General features: G+C 34.1%; 1 protein-coding gene across 1 annotated transcript in view; it reads right to left on the reverse strand.

Annotated features, from left to right (window-relative positions):
- The window catches only part of LOC118641846 (sodium/hydrogen exchanger 9B1-like), a 31,416-nt gene that overhangs the window by 2,051 nt on the left and 14,082 nt on the right, over positions 1-15,283 (reverse strand). The window contains exons 3-7 of the mRNA XM_036279443.1: positions 14,720-14,895; positions 11,657-11,763; positions 9,927-10,076; positions 994-1,102; positions 314-450 (exon numbers count right to left, since the gene is read on the reverse strand). Coding sequence (XP_036135336.1) covers positions 314-450; positions 994-1,102; positions 9,927-10,076; positions 11,657-11,763; positions 14,720-14,895 — 679 coding nt within the window. The remainder of the gene's footprint in view (positions 1-313; positions 451-993; positions 1,103-9,926; positions 10,077-11,656; positions 11,764-14,719; positions 14,896-15,283) is intronic.

The following is a 15,283-nucleotide window of genomic DNA, read 5'->3' on the forward strand; positions in this document are numbered from 1 at the left end:
TCTAGCTCCACAGTATTCAGCAAAATTCAAAAATCCAATTTTTAGATATACTTATTTTATACTTTGGAAAAAGAGAAAACTATTTTCATAAGTTAAGGAAGTATTTATATTAAATTATATTTTAATTTCAGGAGAATTGATTTTAAAACTGAGATTTTAAAAGATTACATTAATTTTATTGAGTAGTTATGCTCAACCAAGCATTTTAAAAGGAAGGCTAATAGCCCATATTTTGTGATTGGACAAACATATGTCATTTAGAATTTTTAAAAATCAACATTAAAAGTATTAGAATGACTTAATATGTTCTTACCTGGACTGTAGCTTTGGGTATCCATGACAGAGCAATAAATATTTTCTCCTTAAGATTAAAACCAGCACAAGACATCAAAATAAAAGTAAAACAAATTCGCATCAATAATGCCGAACTCATGGTAGCAACAGAAACGCCTACAACAGATAAAAACAACATAAATAACAAAATACTTGGAACAAGTGGTTCTTTATGTCTGGAGATATGATTTGTAAAAGTGTTGAAAACATTTTAAGGCTATTGCCTCTTTCTATATTTTTTAAGTAAAAATAATAATCATAAAAAAATACAAATATGATTGAGGCCTGTATATAAAGAGCAAGAGATTATCTGATGGCGGAGGTACTGTGAAAGATAAGATAAATTACATTATTTAATCTGAGCTAATAGGTTTTGAACTTTTATTATAAATGAAAGTATTTAAAAGGTGCTGATGGTATTTAAAATTTCCCCTCAGAAAAGAATTCTAATCTCCATTTCCTTGGGTTGCTCAGGAAAGATATAGGACTGTCTTTGGTAACTAAGAGGAAACAAGGTAACGAAGAACAAATGTATGTTGTCTCAACATGAGTTTCTGAAGAAGGTCCATGTAGCATTCAAAGACATGCTGTAATAAAAATTATTCATAATTTTCTTAAGTATTTACAAGTCATATTTTTTGTGCCTATAATCATTCTTACCTATAGCATTTGATTTAAGAGATGCAACAGATACTTCCAATCCAACCAAACCAAAAAGAAGGGGCTGAAAAATATTCCATGCAATTGAAATAACATTTTGGACTCCAATCTGTAGAAAAGAGTAATACATTTTTAGTTATTGTGGCACATAAAAATAACTGCATTTCAGAAATTTAAAGTCTACTTTAATATATAAAATTGAGACATTTTATTTGTAGGAGAAATGTTAAAACAATTAAAATTAATTGAGCTGGTTAATTCTTTTACTCAAACACTTAGGTAGAATTTGACCAAAAGACATCTACAAAGCTATAAAATAAAATGGATAAAAGATTTAAATCTGACTCATGAATCCATAAAAATCCTAGAAGAAAATGTAGGCAACAAAATTTCAGACATGACACACAGTAGAATTTTCACTGATATAATGCCTAAGGCAAGAGAAACAAAGGAAAAAGTTAATACATGGGACTACATCAAACTAAAAACTTTTGCATAGCAAAAGAAACAAGCATCAAAATGGAAAGGGAACCCACTATATGGGAGAGCATAACTGCCAACAATACATAAGATAAGGGGTTAATCTCCAAAACATATGGGGTACTCATACACTCAACAAAAGGAAGACAAAGAACCCAATTAAAAAATGGGCAGAGGGCCTAAATAGACACCGCTCCAAAAAGGACATATAAATGGCCCAGAGACATATGAAAAAATGCTCAACATCAGTAATCATCAGAGAGATGCAAAATAAAATGACTATGAGGGATTCCAAAACGGCAGCAGAGTGAATGGAAGCTACACAGATCATCGCCCAGGACTAAATGGGAATTACAACTAAAATAAAGAAATTATTGGGAAAAAGGAACAAAAAAGTAGCTTGAGAGGACCATATAACCAGGGACATTGAATCGAGCCTGGTAGGTCTGCGGAGGCATCAGAGTGGAGCTGGGAGCCCAGGGATAGCAGTGGTCTTAGCTGTGAGCAGTGACCTCAGGGTTAAAATCTCAAGCCAGCTCCACAACGCAGAGGGCTGGGACAGAGCACTAAATTAGCTACAGTCACTCACCTTGGGCTCTGGCAGAGGGAGGGCGGACTGGACTGGAACTGTGTGGGGACACTCAGGATTTGGAGGGTGCTCAGAGTTTTTTCTGAATTGCGGCCATGTAGGACAGTGGCCATCTTGCTCTTTCCCAGGGCTCTGAGATTTTTCCTCCCTATGAGATTTAACCCCACCCAGCTGGCCAAAGAAATGCAAATTGGGGCTCAAAAACAACCAGCATCTGCCCCATCCTCAGGAAATCTTATGATGAACACCTGAGGGAGTTTTTCATTCAACTTGGAACCCAAGGCTCTTCAAGTAACTGAGACTAATAGCCTCCAGGCAAAAAGCTAGAGCATAAATGAACCTTTACTGGGCTTGCAAATCTACCCAGGAAAGTAAGACTTCACAGTGGTGTTTAACATGGGTCCTCCCACACTCTTCAAAACCCAGTAGAGGGAGCCACAAACAGCAGAACACCAACACCCACAGGGGAAATTTAGCAGGCTCCAAAACTGACTGAGATAGCCAAAATGGTGAAACAAAAAACCAAATCCCAAATGAAAGAAGAGACCTCTATCAAAGATGAGATAAAGGAAATGCAGTTAAGCAAGTTATCAGAGGTGGAGTTCAGAGCCATGATCTTGAGGAAACTGAACAGCATGAGTAAAAACATCAACACCATGAGTAAAGATATAGAAGTACTAAAAATCAACCAAGTGGAAATGAAAAACCAACAAGAAATAAAGAATGACATAGCAGAAATAAAAACCACATTGGAAGGACTAACCAGCAGAGTAGAGGAAGCCGAGGACCGGATCAGTGAATTAGAAGACAGGGTAGAAAAAAAAATCAACCAATCAGAAAACCAAAAGGAAAAAACAGGAAGACAGCTTAAGAGAACAGTGGGACAACTGTAAATGTAATAATATTTATATCATAGGAATCCCCGAAGAAAAAGAAAATGAGCAAGGGTTAGAGAATATATATGAAGAAATAGTGACAGAAAATTTCCCTAATTTGGTGAAGGAAGAAGGCATTCAAGTTCAAGAAGCACAGAGAGCCACAAGTAAGAAGAACCCAAACAGGCCCACACCAAGACACATAGTAATTGAAATGCCAAAAATTAAAGACAAAGAAAGAATCCTAAAGGCCGCAAGAGATAAGCAACAGGTTATCTACAAAGGAACCCCCATAAGGCTATCAGCTGAATTCTCAACAGACACTACAGGCCAGAAGGGAATGGCATGAAGTAATCAAGGTCATGAAAAACAAGGATTTGAATCCAAGACTACTCTATCCAGCAAGGCTATCATTCAAAATAGAAGGTCAAATAAAGAGCATCCCAGACAAAAAAAAAAAAAAAAAAAAATTGGCTAAGGGAATATATTAGCACCAAAACAGCACTGTAAGAAATGTTAAAAGGACTGCTATAATTAGTAGAAGAAATAGGAAAGAAAATTATAACCACACTAAACAAAAATAGCAATAAATGAGTGCATATCAATAATCACCTTAAATGTAAATGATTTGAATGTTTTGATAAAAAACACAGAGTAGCTGATTGGATAAGAAAGCATGACTCACATATATGTTGTTTATAAAAGACCCTCCTCACAACAAAAGACTCATATAGGTTGAAAGTGAAGAGATGAAAAAAAATCTTCCAAGTAAACAGAAAGGAGAAAATAGCTGGGGTAGCAATACTCATATCTGATAAAATCGATTTAAAAATGAAGGCCATAACTAGAGACAAAAAAAGCCACTACATAATATTGAAAGGATCTATCCAACAGGAAGATATGACCTTAGTAAACACATATGCACCCAATATAGGAGCACCAAGATTTATTAAAAATCTGGAGGACTTCAACAGAATTACAGTCATAGCAGGGGAATTCAACACCCCACTGACATCACTTGATAGATCCTCTAAACACAAAAATTAACAAGGAAACAGAGACCCTAAATGAAGCACTAGATCAAATGGATTTAATAGATGTTAACAGAAAATTACACCACAAAACTACAGAATTCATATTCTTCTCAAGTGCACATGGGACATTCTCAAAGACAGACCAGATGTTAAGATACAAATTAAGTCTCTACAAGTTCAAGAAGATTGAAATCATATCAAGCATCTTCTCAGATCACAATGGCATGAAACTAGAAATAAATTGCAACAAGAACATGCAAAGACATTTGAACACATTGAAGCTAAATAGCATGTTATTAAACAATGAATGGGTCACCGAGGAGATCAAGTAAGAAATTAAAAACTTCCCGGAAACCAATAGAAATGAACACACAACACAAAATCTATGGGATGCAGCGAAAGCAGTTTTGAGAGGGAAGTTCATAGCACTACAGGCATGCCTCAAGAAACAAGAAAAATTTCGAATAGACTATCTAACCTCACAACTTAAAGAACTAGAAAGGAAACAAAAAGAAAACCCCAGAACAAGTAGAAGGAAGGAAATAGTAAAGATCAGAGCAAAAATAAATGACATAGAGACTAAAAAAAACAATTCAAAGGATCAATGAAACAAAGAACTAGTTTTTCGAAACAATAAACAAGATTGATGGACCCTTAGTTAGACTCACCAAGAAACAAAGAGAGAGAACCCAAATACACAAATCAGAAATGAAAGGGAGAAGAAACAACTGACACCACAGAAATACAAAGGATCATTAACAAATACCGTGAACAATTATATGCCAACAAATTTGACAATTGAAACAAAATGGACAAATTTCTAGAAACACATAGTCTCCCAAAAGGAAACCGGGAAGAGATAGAAAACTTGAACATACCAATAACAACAAAAGAAATTGAAGATGTAATCAAGACTCTCCCAGCAAACAAAAGCCCAGGCCTGGATGGTTTCACAGGGGAGTTTTACTGAACATTCAAAGAAGAACTAACACCCATTCTCCTCACACTATTCCAAAAATTTCAAGAATAAAGAAGACTTCCAAACTCATTTTATGACGCCAGCATAATTGTAATTCCAAAACCAGAACAAGAAACTACAAAGAAAGAAAACTACAGGCCAATATCCCTGATGAACATAGATGCCAAAATCTTGAACAAAATACTAGCAAATCAGATCCACAATACATCAAAAAAATCAGTGGGATTCATCCCAGGGCTGCACAGCTGATACAATATTCACAAATCAATAAATGTTATACATCACATAAACAAAATGAAAGATAAAAATCACATGATCATATCAATAGACACTGAAAAAGCATTTGACAAAATCCAGCACCCATTTCTGACAAAAATGCTCAGCAAAAAAATTATAAAATAAAATAAAATAAAAACAATAAAAAACAAAGAAGAAAATAAGAAAAAACAACAACAACAACTCAGCAATGTGGGAATAGAGGGATCATATCTCAACATAATAAAGGCCATATATGAAAGACCGACAACCAACCTCATTCTTAATGGGCAAAAACTAAAAGCCTTTCCCCTTAAGAACAGGAACAAGACAGGGATGCCCACTTTTGCCACTCTTATTTAACATAGTACTGGAAGTCTTGGCCACGGCAATCAGACATGAAGAAAAATAAAAGGGAGCCAAATTGGAAAGGATAAAGTGAAACTGTCATTATTCACAGATTACATATTACACACAGAAAATTCTAAAGACTACATCAAAAATCTACTAGACTTAAAAAATGAATTTGGTGCCCTGGCCAGTTTTGCTCAGTAGTTAGAGCGTCAGCCCTTGGACCAGAGGCCTGGGTTCGGTTCCCACTAAAGGCACGTGCCTTGGTTGCAGTTTGTCCCCCAACCCCGAGAAGAAAATGTAGGTTCATGTGGGTGGCAACCATTCGATGTGTCTCTCTCACATCGATGTTTCTCTCTTCTCTTCCACCCTCTCTCCCTTCTGCTCTATCTAAAGATAAATGTAAAAATGTCCTCAGGTGAGGATAAAAAATATTTTTTAAAATGAATTTGGCAAAGTATTAGGATACAAAATTAACATCAAGAAATTGACGGCATTTTTATACATCAATGATGAACTCACAGAAAGAGAAACTAAAAAGACAATCCCATTTACCATTGTGGCAAAAAATTAAGATACCAAGGAATAAACTTAACCAAAGAAATAAAGCACCTATTTGCAGAAAATTTCAGGACATTGAAAAAAGAAATAGAGGAAGATATAAAAAATGGAAGCACATACCTTGTTCATGGATTAGAAGAATTAACATCATTAAAATGTCCATACTACCCAAAGGAATCTATGGATTCAATGCAATCACCATCAAAATACCAATGACATATTTCACAGAACTAGAACAAATACTTCAAAGTTCATATGGAACCTAAAAAGACCCCAAATAGTCACAGCAATCTTGAAAAAGAAGGACAAAGTAGGTGGGATCACAATACGGGATATCAGGTTATACTACAAAGCTACTGTAATCAAAACAGCCTGGTACTGGTACAAGAACAGGCATATAGATCAGTGGAACAGAACAGAGAACCCAGAAATTGACCCAAATATTATGCTCAATTAATATTTGACAAAGGTGGCAAGAACATACAATGGAGTAAAGAGAGCCTCTTTAATAAATGATATTGGGAAAATTGGACAGCTACATGCAAAAAAAATGACACTAAACCATCAACTTACACCATACACAAGAATAAACTCAAAATGGATAAAAGACTTAAATGTGACTTATGGATCCATAAAAATCCTAGAAGAAAATGTAGGTAACAAAATTTCGGACATCTTACATAGCAGAATTTTCACTGATACATCACCTAAGGCAACAGAAACAAAGAAAAAAAATGAACACATGGGACGACATCAAACTAAAAAGCTTCTGCACAGCAAAAGAAACAATCACCAAAATGGAAAGGCAACCAACTGTATGGCAGAGCATAATTGCCAATGATATATCAGATAAAGGATTAATTTCCAAAATATATAGAGTGGTTATACAGCTCAACAAAAGGAAGACAAAGTACCCAATTAAAAAATGGGCAGAGGAGCTGAATAGACACCTCTCCAAACATGACATACAAATGGCCAAGAGACATATGAAGAAATGCTCAACATCACTAATCATCAGAGAGATGCACATTAAAACAACTATGAGGTGTCACCTCACACCTGTCAGAATGGCCGCCATCAACATATCATCAAACAAGTGTTGGCGAGGATGTGGAGAAAAGGGGACTCTAGTACACTGCTGGTGGGAATGCAGACTGGTGCAGCCACTATGGATAACAATATGGTGTTACCTCAAAAAATTAAAACTTGAACTTCCATTTGACCTAGTGATCTCACTTCTAGGAATATACCCTAAGAAGCCTGAAACACCAATCAGAAAGAATATATGTACCCCCATGTTCATAGCAGCACTATTTACAACAGCTAAGATCTGGAAACAGCCCAAGTGTCTATCAGTAGACAAATGGATAAAAAAAGCGGTGGTACATATACACAATGGAGTACCATGCAGCTGTAAGAAAGAATGATCTTTTATCCTTTGAGATGACATGGAAGGACCTGGAGAGTATTATGCTAAGCAAAACAAGCCAAGCAGAGAAAGACAATATCGCATGATCTCACTTATTTGTAGAATATAATGAACATAACAGTCTGAGGAAATAGGCTTCAGACTGATAAACTGTAGAGGAGGGGTGCGGGGAAGAGATAAACCAAAGAACTTATGCATATAAGCATAACCAATGGACATAGACAACAATTCTGGGAGGGGGTGGTGTTACTAGGAGGAGGGAGTCAATGAGGGAAAAAGGAGAAACATCTGTATCAAAAATTAATTAAATAACTGGAAAAAAACTATAGCTTTTTCTTTTATGTCTGGGTTTCTGATTGCCATTTATAAGAGTGAAGCTTAAAAGAGGGAAAAACAATAAACAACATTACTCTTCCCTGTTTATAGCACATTATCTTATTTATAACTTTTAATCTTTAAAGTCTATTTTTTACTGTCTGATTTCCTTTATCATATAAAAAGAGAATTTGAATAGTTTTCATTTTATTTATCTAATTAAAATATATTATCAACTATTTAATTTCCTTTATAATTATTATTTCATTAGAACACCAAACAAACTATCAGTGTAGTTTTTGCGTAGGGAATTTCTCAAGCTGATTCTAAAATTTAAGAAAGAATATGGGCAGGAACAGCTAAATGATACTTTAACAATAAGTACAATGAGGGGAAATTTTCTGTATTAGATTTTGAGACATAAAACTATGACTTATGATTTAAAATAAACTTAAAGTAGAGTATCGGTAGGAATAGATAATAGGATTAGCTTCCAGAAATGAACTTAGATATATGTGAGGGTTTAGGTCATGCTAAAAGAAGCATCTAAATGTCACTGAATAATTAATGGGTGGTTAATAAATAATTTGGCAAAAATTGACTATCCAATTTATATCCATTTATATGTATATACAACTACTATATGTGTGTGTGTGTATATATATATATATATATATAGAGAGAGAGAGAGATAGAGATACGCACATATATACATCCTTATCTCACAGCATTCACAAAAATAAATTCCAGGTGAAATAAAGAGCCAAATGCAAAACCAAAACATACAAAAGCTATCCAAGTATTAGATGATAATATAGAAGATATTCTAATGTTTATATTCTTGAGTAAAAAAATCCTTCTTAAATAAGATACTGAATACAAAATAAGAAAAGGAAGTACTGAGAGGTTCGACTACAGGAAATTTTACTTCCAGATGAAAGACATTCTAAACAAAATTATTACAATACTATTGACTATATTCTCTGTGCTATACATTATATCACTGTAAATTATTTATTTTGTAATTGGAAGTTTGTACCTCTTATTGTCCTTCACTTTTTTTATTCATTTCCCCACACCACTCCCCTCTGACAACTATCAGTTTGTTTTCTGTATCTGAGTCTATTTTTGTTTTGTTTGTTTTTTAAATTACACATACAAGTAAAATAATACAGTATTTGGCCTTCTCTGTCTGACTTATTTCACTTAGCACAGTACTCTACATCCATCCATGTTGTTGCAAATGGCAAGATTTTGTTCTTTTTTATTATGGTTGGGTAATATTTCATGAATAATGTTATATAGTTTTTTATCCATCAGAATAAAATAATAGAACTAGTGATACTATCCAGCATGTTGATGGGTTGAGGTATTAGGGACTCTCATACACTGTTGGTAGTAAATAAATAACATCTCTCAAATGGATAATTTGGCAGTATCCATCAAATAGAAATGTACCATTTCTAAATTCAGCAATTCCATTTCTAGGAATATATTCCTACAGAAGTACTTTGCATTTGCAAAAAGCCAAATCAATAGGCTTGTTCATGGCAGCACTGTTTGTAATAACAAAAAATGGAAATAATCTAAATGTCTACAAATAGAGGACTGATTAGAGGAAATGATTAATTTGGGGAAGGGGTGTTTGATATTTGGGAGTGGTGGGGAAAAGGGGTCTTTTACAATTTATCCTATATGTGACCCTCCTGTATTGTTTAATCTTCTATGAGCATGTTTCATGTATTAACTGTACAACTAAAATTTTAATTAATAAAGTAATCAAAGCAATAAAGGTATACAATCATATTGTATAAAACTTGGGGGAAAAGTGGGCCTAATGTGATAATTCAACTCCTGATTGCGTTTCAGAGTAAGTGCAGGTCCTTTCCCTAAATACTTTATTTCCCTTACTGGTTTTTGTATTTCCTCAAAGACACAAACTTCTGGAACATCTTATAACTAGAATGAGGAAGTTTCCTAAATGTCCATTATATATATATATACATATATATATTTAAAATGCAGTTATTTTATCTTTAAAAAATGATGTATTAAAAATATTCACCTTATCTTTGGACCAACTCAGTCCTCCAATGAAAGTCAGCATTAGTGTGCATAATCCTCCAGCTCCATGTATACCAAAGTGATTGCTGACTAAGACAGTAGTAACACACATACTCAAAACAAGGAATGCTCTCTTCAATGCAAGATTTGTCTAGAATTAGAAAATTTTTTACAAATTATTTACATTAAATATATAATACAATATTTACATTATCAGTTATTATTGACCTTTCGATATCATATCTTTATATGTTGCATTAAACAATGTCTAAAATTTTGGCTTTCTTTCCTCACCAAATATTTTAGCAGACTTGGTACTAAGTGACAAAATTTGTAATTACTAAGTTTTATCTTCTGCCACATCTCTGTTAGTAATGTCAGTAAAATGGTGAAAATATTCTAACTGTAAGTGAAGAAGGAAAGACAAGAGACCAATATAACCTGTAGTTCTATATAACTTGAATTATTAAATATAAATTTCTGAGTATCTCATTAGCTATGATAGTTGTTACAGGCAAATCAAGATGGAAGTTAGTGAAATGCAAGAGTAATGGCACATTCTTTAGGGCAGGAAGGGGTTGGGTTTAGTAGTGTTGCCTTAGTCAAAGGGAGTGACAGTGAATTTAATTCAGAAACTCTCCAGAGGTAAATGGAAATCTATCTCCCCTAAAATGTTCAAGAGAAAGTGTGAGGTAAAAAAGATTAGAAAAAATGTCAGAAGTCAACAGGCAATTTAGTGAAGAAAGGGGTGGTGTGGAATGGAGACGGTACCCTGAATTTAGTACATTAAAAAAAAAGAAGTATACAGCTGGTGTGGCTCAGCGATTGAAGCATCAGCCCGTGCATGTAAGGGTCTCGGGTTTGATTCCAGGTCAAGGGCAAGTACCTGGGTTGCAGGTTTGATCCCCAGGGGTTGTACAGGAGGAAACCAGTTTACGTGTCTCTCTCACTTTGATGTTTCTCTTTCTCTCTCTGTCTCCCTGTCTCTCCCTTTCACTCTCAAAAACAAAAACAAAAAACAACGGAAAAAATATACTTATATCTTCAGGTGAGAACTAACTAACTAACTAACTAACGTATCCATTGCAAATGTATTATGTATTAGAAAGCTTAACCTTAAAACTAACAGCATAATGAAAAAATGTTATCTCTGTTCACAACAGAAAAGGTTTCAAATATATATATATATATATATATATATATATATATATATCCTCATCTGAGGATTTTTTTCATTGATTTTGTTTTTTTAGAGTGAAAGGGAGAAAGAGAGCGAGAGAGGTAGAGAGAATCATCTATGTGAGAGAGACACATAGATTGGTTGCCTTCTGCACATCCCCCCAACTGAGGGCCAGGGATCAAACCTGCAACCCAGGTACATGCCCTTGACTGGGAATTGAACCCAAGACCCTTTGGTCCATGGGCTGACACTCTAACTGCTGAACCAAACTGGCTAGGGCCAAAATAAATATTTTAAAAATGTATTATAAAAAATGTATATATTTTTTTCTATCAACACCATTACATGTAAAAGATTTACCCAGCACTTCATTAAATTTTTTTTCTAATGTTTCTCATTTGCCAAGTTTTAAGCAGAGTAGGCATTGGAAGCTACTTTTGGGAAAGGACAATAAATATTAAACTTAATATTTCATGGTTCTCCTAAAAGTTCAAATTTTGAAAAAAATAGCTAATACTATACTTCTAAAAGTTGACTAATTTTTTATTTACCTGATCTTCACTTGGAAAATAGCGAACAAAAATTCCCAAAACCACTCCTAGCAGGATACCAGAAACTATATTCCGAAAAGAGTGTAGGAGATTAGAAAATACATTACCTATAAGGGCACACATAAGGAAAACATATCATGGAGAAATATTTTTACATACCCAACACATCAGAAAATCAAACCTAGGTGATTCATCAAGAAAAGTATGTATTTCATAGAACAAATATACAAAAATGAAACTTTAATATTAACAATATAAAAGCATATACAGATCTATTTGATAAATGTGTACTCTTAAATAATTTAGTACACTCATCTCAGAAATGCTTATTGAATAAATAGGCCAGAAAACAAAGAAGTAATAAGCTACAATGTGCCCCCTTTACACACCCTGCCTAAAATCAGGTGAAGGAAAAGAATGGACAGAGATTGACAAAGAAGCACCTATGACATCTAGCACAAGGCTGATGATGTTTCTTTTCTGATGTACTATTATGAAGAAAATGATTTAAATAGAAAAGAACAACTTAACAATAACAACATAAAGAAAAGATTTATTCTAGGGTCAATCCTGGGACTACTTAAGGGTCAACTGACTTTTCAATACATTTTATGCAACTATATCTGTACAGAATAGTACTTAAAGGTGCGGGTCTGGTGTCAGACTGCCAGATTTGTATCTCGGCTCCCCTACTTTTTGGATTCGTTACTTTGAGCAAGTTATTTCATCTCAGTTTCCCTATCTGTAAAATGAGCATGGCACTATTGTGACTATTAAAACAGTGGGAACATCTGTGGAACTTAGAATGAGTACCAAGCAATTACTCAGTAATATTTTTGTTCACTGTTTATCCTCAGTGTTTGGCACAGTAATTGGCACAATGGAAGAGGAGCGCAGAAATATTTTTTACAAGAATAACTGAGCCCTGGCCAGTTTTGCTCAGTGGTTAAAGTGTTGGCCTGTGGACTGAAGGGTCTTGGCTTCAGTTCCAGTCAAGGGCATGTCCCTGGGTTCTGGGTTCGATCCCTGGCCTTGGTTGGGGTTGTTTGGGAGCAACCAATCGATGCATCTCTCTCACATTGACGTTTCTCTCTTTCTCCCTCCCTCCTCCCCTCCCACTCTCTCTAAAAATCAATGGAAAAATATCCTGGGGTGAGGATTAACCAAAAAAAAAAAAAAAAAAAGAGAGAGAAAGAAAGAAGGAAAGAATAACTGACACCAGTAATGAAGGAAAAGATTACTAGATTTGTCAGTAAAAAATTTAGAACTTCTGAATGCCAAAAAAGAACTCTTATAACGTTAAAGGTCAAATTTAAAACAGGGAAAACTAAGAATATAAAACAAAGGGTTATTATTCTTAATTTTATGAAGAATCTTGACAAATCAAAAAGAACAAAAGATGGACACATAAGATAAGGCAAATGATTTCAAGAAAAGCAATTTATAAAACATACCAACGTGCTAATGACCAATAAACATGAATATTTGTTTAACATCACTAGTAGTAAAAGTACTTCATTTAAAGAGGCCTCGCTTTTCACCTACCAAATTAGAAAAGGTAAAAAAGATGAACAATACCTAGTTTTGAAAAGGATGAAGAGAAAGTGGCAAGCTTGTGCACCAGGGTAGGACATTACATTGCGGCAATATATTTCAAAAGCTCATAACTCTATATACTTTTTTAGCTCAACAATTACACTTTTTTCTTTTTATCCTCACCTGAGGACATTTTTGCATTTATCTTCAGATAGAGTGGGAAGGAGTGGGGGGGGGAAGAGAAACATCAACGTGAGAGAAACACATCGAGTAGTTGCCACCCACACGATCCCAACCGGGGCCGGGGACAAACTGCAACCAAGGTACATGCCCTTAGTGGGAACCGAACCCGGGCCTCTCTGGTCCACAGGGTGACGCTCTAACTGCTGAGCCAAACTGACCAGGACAACAATTGCACTTTTAAGGTTAAGAAAATATTAAGTTTAGGTACAACTATTTAGCTATAAGATGTTTAATCACGTATTATTTTAATAGTAGATATTGGTAACTTCAGTTTTCAACAAGTAGTTATAATGCAGCCAGATGAGTACTATGCAACCCTTAAAATGTCACAGAAATATTATTTATTGAAGAGAAACATGTATGTAATATACAGTTAAATGCAAAACAACTCAGGTTATAAGCAAGTATGGTCAATGTTCAATAATTTTATAAGACTATTGGAGCAGAGAGAAAAAATGAGAAAGAGAAAGATGGTAAGATAGGTAGGTAGGTAGATAGATAGATAGATGATTGACAGAGAGATAGATAGGGTCTGGGTGGACTTACATCAAAATATTAAGCATTATTATTCCTGGGATATGACTATTGCAGATATCATTTTTATTTTTTCCTTTAAAAATTTATATCTTATTATTTCAAGAGAAATTTTACATATTACTTTTCAACTTAAAAATATTTTGGTGCTTCAAAAATACAGAGGACTAAATTTCAAATATTGCAGATAATGAAAGTATTACTAAATGTGGAAATGTTTACTTTCACAAGTTCTGTAGAGTGACATTCAAGACCAAATATCAACTTAGGATTCAGAACTGGCACAGGATCTTGTCCCACCACTATCAAAAGGCACACAGTTTCTGTGCTCTGTATATTTAAGTTGTCTTAATAATAGAGAAACCATTTATTCATAATAATGGCCAAAAGGTATATTTCAAAAATATCTATTAAATATATTAGTAGTACTAATAATATTGCTGCTTAAAATTTTCCATTGAAAACTATAAAATTTCAAAGCAATATGAGCAGATAAATGGTAATAAAATAGTTACCAAATTAATTGAAATATATGGTTATTAAAATGAAATCATTTATGTTAAGTAGTGGTTTCTTAACCCACTGAAATTTCCTCTAGAATGAGCTTTCTATGAAGAATAAAATGATGTTAAAGATAAAAAAGTCTTGGTTAATAAATGAAGGAAAGGTAGAAACCTTATTTAAAGAACTATTAACAATAGCACCAAAAATTTATGAATTATATGGCAGTAGTTATATTTTCCTTTTTACCTGTGGAGAAGGCTATGCCCATGCATGTACTGAATCCAGTGATAGCTATGATGTCATCCAAACTGCTAGCAGCTATCAGTAAGGTTGGAATGCCTTTCTCAGTACCATATCCATGTTTTTGCAAAAGTAGCATGGAAGGGACAACAATGGCAGGAGAGACAGCACCTACTACAAAACTGAGAGAAAGACTTTGAAAACCAATTTTAAGACATCCATTTATCCAAATAGTTGAAATTTTAATTAATATTTACAACAGATATATTCATTTTTACAACATTTTCAAGTACAAAAAATATGCTTTTGAGTGAATCTCATTTAACGATGGTAAAATTTCCTCCTCACCCAACCCCTGGCAACTACCATGCTACTTTCTGTTACTATGATTTGAACTACTCTAGATGTATTACAAAAATCATATAGTATTTGTCCTGGCTTATTTCACTCAGCATGATGTCATCAAGGTTCATCATGTTGTAGAATGTGACAAGATTTCCTTCATTTTTACAGTTGAATAATATTCCATCATATATATATATATATACACATTTTTTAAAAATTAATTTA

This window comes from Molossus molossus, unplaced genomic scaffold (assembly GCF_014108415.1).
Source record: "Molossus molossus isolate mMolMol1 unplaced genomic scaffold, mMolMol1.p scaffold_m16_p_1, whole genome shotgun sequence".
Classification (NCBI taxonomy): domain Eukaryota; kingdom Metazoa; phylum Chordata; class Mammalia; order Chiroptera; family Molossidae; genus Molossus; species Molossus molossus.